Here is a 6,415-nt window from a genome sequence, read left to right as displayed (position 1 = left end):
AATTATCCACTAACCTAGTTTATAATAGTATTTTTCTCAAAGATTATGATTATATATATTTTTATTTGTTATTTGTCTTTATAATGAAGTTGTCTATATTTAGTAGATTGTGTATAGCTCAAAAGAGTGATGATCAGGTCAACACACAATGAGGTATAGAAATAAATAAAAAAAACTGTGCTGGTATCGGATCGGTATCGGTATTGTCCGATACTCAGAACTTTTGGTATCAAATCGGGATCGGTTCTGAAAAAACATGACACACACAGCAAAGCAGCCAATCAAATCAAGGCACGTGAGGGGAATAGGGAATCACATGACTATAGCAAATTTCAAATAAAAGACATGAAAACATGAACTCTGAAAACAAACATGGCAGCACTCCAGATTTGTGGAATTTTTAGGACACGTTTTTGGATACTTGAATCCTTAAGTTAGCTTTAAAGGAGGAGGGTTAAAACAGCAATAACTGCATTACCAGCTTCACTCATTACTAACCAAACTGACTTTATTTCTGACATACAAAAGTTCTTATTGAGAATTAACAGAGGTTTAGATGTTGATGTTTGGTTGAAAGTAGTAGTTTGGTTTGAAGTGTTGACTTTAAGCTAAAATATGCATGTTATATATAATTAATACGCATCTGAACGTTCATCTTCTGTAGCTCCAGATTCAACACTGATTCCAGTCCACAGCTCAAACTCTGAGAAGAAATCAAGCTGAACTACAGCAGCAGCTCCTACACAAGGTTCATGATCGCTGACACACATCAGCAGCCTCTCACTTCACTGCTTTACACTGACTCTCACACACTGCTCTCATCATCATGAATGTCATCTGCAGAAAGTAGCTCTTTAATCAGATTTGTCAGTGAGTCTGTCATTTTGATGCAGATGAGTCATGTAAATATATAAATACATAACTCTCAAAATAATCATAGCATCCTATGGTAAATGTGCAGTGAACAAACTTCAGCTGAGAAAACCTGAAGCAGAACATCTGCTTTCGTTAAATAGCCCACATGCACTCTGAGAGGACTGCAGCTGCGCTCACACCTGGATTTACTGATCATCAAGGTATGTATTCATGTCTTTCTTATTTCAGTGGTGTACAGTGACGATTACAGAGCAAGAGCTTCTCAAACATTATTGAATTTGTCTCAGTCGTTCACTTCCCCAAACAAACAGGCTAATGTAAATATAATCTTTCATTATATGTTAATGATAGAATTGAGGCTTTGAGCTTACATGTTTAAAATCATATAGTGAGCATTTATTAAACATGCAAGTCATTCCATGAGAGTGTGAACCGCTTTCAGCAGCATAACCGAGTTACACTGAGACGGAGCTGTTCTGCACTACAGCAGTTATAATAAATCACTCTCAGTTTGTAAAAGAAATGATTAGATGCATTAAAGTATGATTGTTCTATTTCTATTTTGCTTTAATAGTTATAATGCCAACTACAGAAAATGTGTACTTTTGAAAAACAGGACACAGATTTGTGATTTAATGCATGGTGATGAACAAACAGCATCTAGTCAGGAAGCTGATTTACATTCATGTCTTTCCAGTGCTCTGGCTGTTTCTCCTCTTTTTCATTTATTTTTTCCACTCCTGATATGTAGTTGAGCTTCCTGATGATGAAAAACCCTTTGAGCTTCATCTATCTCCTCAGTTTCACTCTCCTTTCCGTCTCGGGACACAAGAGGGCATCTTATAACTGTCTAACTGAGCCGTAACAGCTGCCTGAATCTTACAGCTTTTAGTTGCTTTGCTGGCGGTTCAGAGACCTAAACAACCATTTATATCTAGAAACAGCCTCGATGGAAACACCTCTCTTCACAATAACTGCCACTGCAAACTGATGATGGAACACAAACTGCATGTCGTGTAATGATGAAGTATGAACATATGATGTAATAGTCCTGCAGTATTATGATGCAGCTTCAGATTCAACACTGATTCCAAACTACAAGCCAAATCAAGCCAAACTACAGCAGCAGCTCCTACACAAGCTTCAACATCTCTCTCACACATCAGCAGTCTTTCTCACTTCACTGTTTAACACTTCTTGCCACAACTGATCCGACCACAAGAAGATCAGCCTGCTAATTCCATGAGTTCAGTGCTGAAACCGCAAAGGATTCGTAAATATTTGTGCATGTGAAATGTTTTCATACAAGGCTGTATATTTCAGATGCTGTCAGTACAAAGATATTGTACATTTCAGTGTTTATGCAAACTTTGAAGCACACTTTACATATGCATATGTGTGAATAATAATGAGATCACATTGGACAGAAATATTTATTTTTGGTAAACGACAATCATCGTTTTTCTCCTGACCCTTTGAGATTGAAATAACATGACAATCGATGATGGACTCATGAAGCAGTGGAAGTTCATTTATCATTTCTGTGATGTATATGTGTTTATATGTTCATTATGTTTGAACGGAACTAACAGACATGATCACAGATCCAGCAGAAACTGAAGTCAGGATAACTTTTGCTGAGACATTTCTTACAAATCAAGTCTGTTTGAGTATAAAGATATTTTCTCACACTTTTAATACAATATAAGACTACAGTAAACACTATACAGGCAAAGTCTGACTCTCATCTAATTCTGGCCAAGGCCCGCCCATCCAGACACAAAGGACCAATGGGAGCAACATTCAATGAGCAGCCACTATATATATATATATATTCAACTCTGTGCTGTCTGAACGTGAGAATATAGTAACACTGTAACTGTGACACTGAAACACAAACAGACTCGTGAAAATATTCTTCCAGAAGTTTGTTTGTGTTGATTCATTTCTTTGGGCTCTTGAAAGCAGATTCCCCTTCAGTCATCGATCTAATTACTAATAATTTTACTGCTTTGAGCCCTAAGAAGCCCTCAGATATTTAGTTACAGAAAGAAGAGGAAGTGACATCAGAATGATTCAGATTCACACCAATCAGGCTAAACTGGGCTCAGAGATGAGCTCGGCTCTACTGCGGTCAAACTGAGTTCTGAGTAACATGAGTAACGTGTTTCCAAACCACAACAGTGAGATCACAGCTCTGAAACACTGCAGCTGCTGTAATTAACACACTATTTTAGTTATGAGAGTGTAGAATGGCTGCTCTGAATAGACATCACCGTAAAACTTCATATGGAATATGATGATTCCAAAATCACTATTATCATAATCATTTGCAGAAACACAGCAAATAAATGACCTTCATATGCTCACTCATGGAAGTGTGGAGACAGTAGTGAGCGCTTTGTTGTGAGAGTCTTGAGTATTGTGAGAAGTTTGTCTGATGTTGCTGTTCTGGACTCTTAAAGACATCACTGAGTGGCATGTTTGTCTTTATGCTCATAATGACAAGCCAAAGCATTTATAAAATATAGCCTTTTACGACCATTTCCAAAGTAGCCGTCTTGTAAAGCATCTCTGAAGATATAAACAGCTCAGTCTGTGTCACAGCACACAAATCCAGCTCACCGTGAATCATCAGCCGTCAGAGACTCGTGCTGCTGTGAAATCCACCAGCCGAAGGGAGAATGTGCTGGAGTTTGTGGTGTTAATAAAGGACTCTGGATCTGATGTGTTTTCTCAGCGCTGGAGAGAGAAAAGCAGCATGTTATGATCCATGAGCAGAAACACTTTACAGACGCTTGTGTAGTGTGTGCAAAGACTCTTTTTTCAGCAAGCAGGAATTGATGTTAATAATTTCAAAACACTTTAAAAACTGTTTTAGAATTAATTTCCTACAAGAGAGTCATGTATAGTGGAAAATAATAATGTAATGATTTTATTTCTAGAATGTAATGGCATGCAGGAAACTGCTAAACTAACAGTAAAGTAAAGAATAGCCTATAGATTGTGTTCAGAGCAAATGTGGTTAACACTATGCAGTTCACACACTGAAGAACATGTTTCACACAATGTGAAGAAACACTTCTCCTTTATGACTGGCATCGGGTCACTATTATAGCAACTTTAGCATGATTTAAACACTCAGTCGGTCAGATTAGAGGAAGTGAAGAAACACAGGAGGAGCTGATAGTATTTAAAGAAAGAGTTGAGATCATATAATGAAGAGGAAGACTGAGAGATAGAGAAAATGTCTGATGAGTGTCATCTGTGTCTGCTGGGACTGATCGTTCTCTCTTCACTTCTCACAGGTAAAGAAATCTGTGTTTTCTCTACAAGACATTCAGTGGAATTAGTCTGAGAAAGAGTTCATTTGAACACGATCAGTTTATGCTTGTGTTTCACACAGAACATACTGGATTATTCCTGAACGCACTAAAACTAGACAGTTCATATTGAGAGTGTGTTTGTGATTCGAACAGCTCTCTGATGAAGAACAATAGTTTATTCTGGAGAGTGTGCTGTTTGCATTAATTGAGGAAAAAAGACTGATTTGAATCTTCTGCTTTTTATGTTGGTATGTTTTATGTTTGCATTTATTAATATATAGTATAATGATCCGTCAAATGTTCTTGTGTTTCAGGTTCCAGTGGAGTGGATGATGCTCATGTGTTCATCAGTTCTGGTGAAGATGTCCATCTGTCCTGTAATAATGCTCTTCCAGACTGTAACTCAACTACATGGAACTATAACAGATTCAGACATTCAGCAACAGATGAACTGATTGCTTTAGGGAAAAAGAAGAACAACACAGAGAGACATGAGAGACTGAGTCTGGGGTCTGACTGCTCTCTGAACATCAGGCACATCTCAAAAGAAGATTATGGACCTTACAGCTGCCAACAATGGACTGGTGTGAATAGAGACCAACAACAAGAACCTGATGCTCGTGTTTATCTGCATGTCCTTCATGGTAATTCTATGATTATGTGGTCAATTTAAAAGAGCAAATTCTTCATCTAAACTCCCATGATGATTGAAGAGTCTGTAATTTGTGTGTTATTTTGTGTTTCAGTCTCATCCTCACAGACTGAGATCAGTGCAGGCCGCTCTGTGACTCTCTTCTGTCAGTTGTATTCATATCCTCGAGTCTCTTGTGATGATTGGATCTGTTCTGAGAGAATTGAGCTGTTCTGGGTGAATCAGACTGGTGTTAAACTGACGAGATCAGACTCCAGATATCAGATATCAGCTCCAGGACACTGTATCAGCTCTCTGAATACAACACTCCTGAATGAAGATCACAACAGAGAGTGGAGATGCAATGTTACTCAGAGAGATCAAGTCAAGACCTCAGTCACTTATACTGTCAAGAGTTCAGGTGAGAAAACAAGCTCATCAATCAGTTTCAGACCCTCATAATGTCAGTAACATTAAGGACTGTTAGTATTATTGAAGCAGAACAAACGGAGGAACAAAAGCTTCTTTCAGTTTGACAGACGAGAAACTCAAAGGTACAAACGGTCCACATTATATTTGCACTATACCGTATTTTCCAGAAAATAAATCGCAACATATCAAACTTGTGTTGTTTATAGAAAAAACAATCAAACAACAACCAAAACAGATAAGTCTCATCGGTGTAGAAGCCACATTTTATTATTACATTCAGAGGAAATTTAAAATAGGCCTACCAGTAAATAAAATGAAACGTTAACAAACATTATAAACTTGTATTTTACTTCCTCTCATTCCAAATCCTTTAAATTTAATGGTATTCAATACAGAACTAAAATGGGAAAATATATGTATAAATGAAAAAAATAAAATACATAGGCAAATATATTGTGCCATTTATTACAAACTTTTAATTTTTTTTACAAACTTCATTCATTTAAACTTGTTTTAATTTATTTTAAATGCCAAGCCAATACAAAACTTATTTAAAGCCAAACTGAAACTGCTCTCTCCTCTCACTCGGCGTGAAGTCGTGAAGTTTGATTGTTAAACTATTATTTATTATACAGGATTTGTAGAGGAGCGCGGGGCACAGAGTAACGCGGGGTTAGTTGTAACACACGTGGTTTGAATATTTCCACACATGCTAGCATAACAACATTTACGGTATTTACTAGTTGCCATATCAACACTTTATAGAGAAAAAAAGTGCACAGAAATTCAAAAATCTTTTGAAGATATCGCTGAACATTTATTTTACCATAGTAAAAGTACATTTCTGGCTTAAGTAAAATTGTCATCTTAGTTTTTAGTATTCATTTAAAATGAGGCAAATTATTAGTGCTATTATTTTAATCTCCAATCTGTTATTTATCAGTTCAGATAGTTTTTTAATGCTTCGCTAACTAGCAGAAGACAGTAACCGGTTTTAAACTCCAGTTGCGCAGATGGGGCTCGTTGTAACACTGCGTTACAATGTGCTATTCTATGACATTAGCGATGTAATTTACACTATTTACTTTAATTAATTTTAATGAGAAACAACGAGAAACAGGTGAATAAAGACTGACAGTCAATGTTTAAT

At 36.7% G+C, this 6,415-nt stretch overlaps 1 protein-coding gene across 1 annotated transcript in view; it reads left to right on the top strand.

Annotated features, from left to right (window-relative positions):
• The first annotated feature begins 4,102 nt into the window (after positions 1-4,102).
• The window catches only part of LOC107659279 (uncharacterized), a 7,360-nt gene continuing 5,047 nt past the window's right edge, over positions 4,103-6,415 (top strand). The window contains exons 1-3 of the mRNA XM_016448162.1: positions 4,103-4,184; positions 4,517-4,846; positions 4,949-5,254. Coding sequence (XP_016303648.1) covers positions 4,124-4,184; positions 4,517-4,846; positions 4,949-5,254 — 697 coding nt within the window. The 5' untranslated portion in view covers positions 4,103-4,123. The remainder of the gene's footprint in view (positions 4,185-4,516; positions 4,847-4,948; positions 5,255-6,415) is intronic.

The sequence above is a fragment of the Sinocyclocheilus anshuiensis genome, unplaced genomic scaffold, assembly GCF_001515605.1.
Source record: "Sinocyclocheilus anshuiensis isolate Anshui unplaced genomic scaffold, SAMN03320099.WGS_v1.1 scaffold1193, whole genome shotgun sequence".
NCBI classification, from domain to species: Eukaryota; Metazoa; Chordata; class Actinopteri; order Cypriniformes; family Cyprinidae; genus Sinocyclocheilus; species Sinocyclocheilus anshuiensis.
This window is presented reverse-complemented; position numbering and strand designations above follow the sequence as displayed.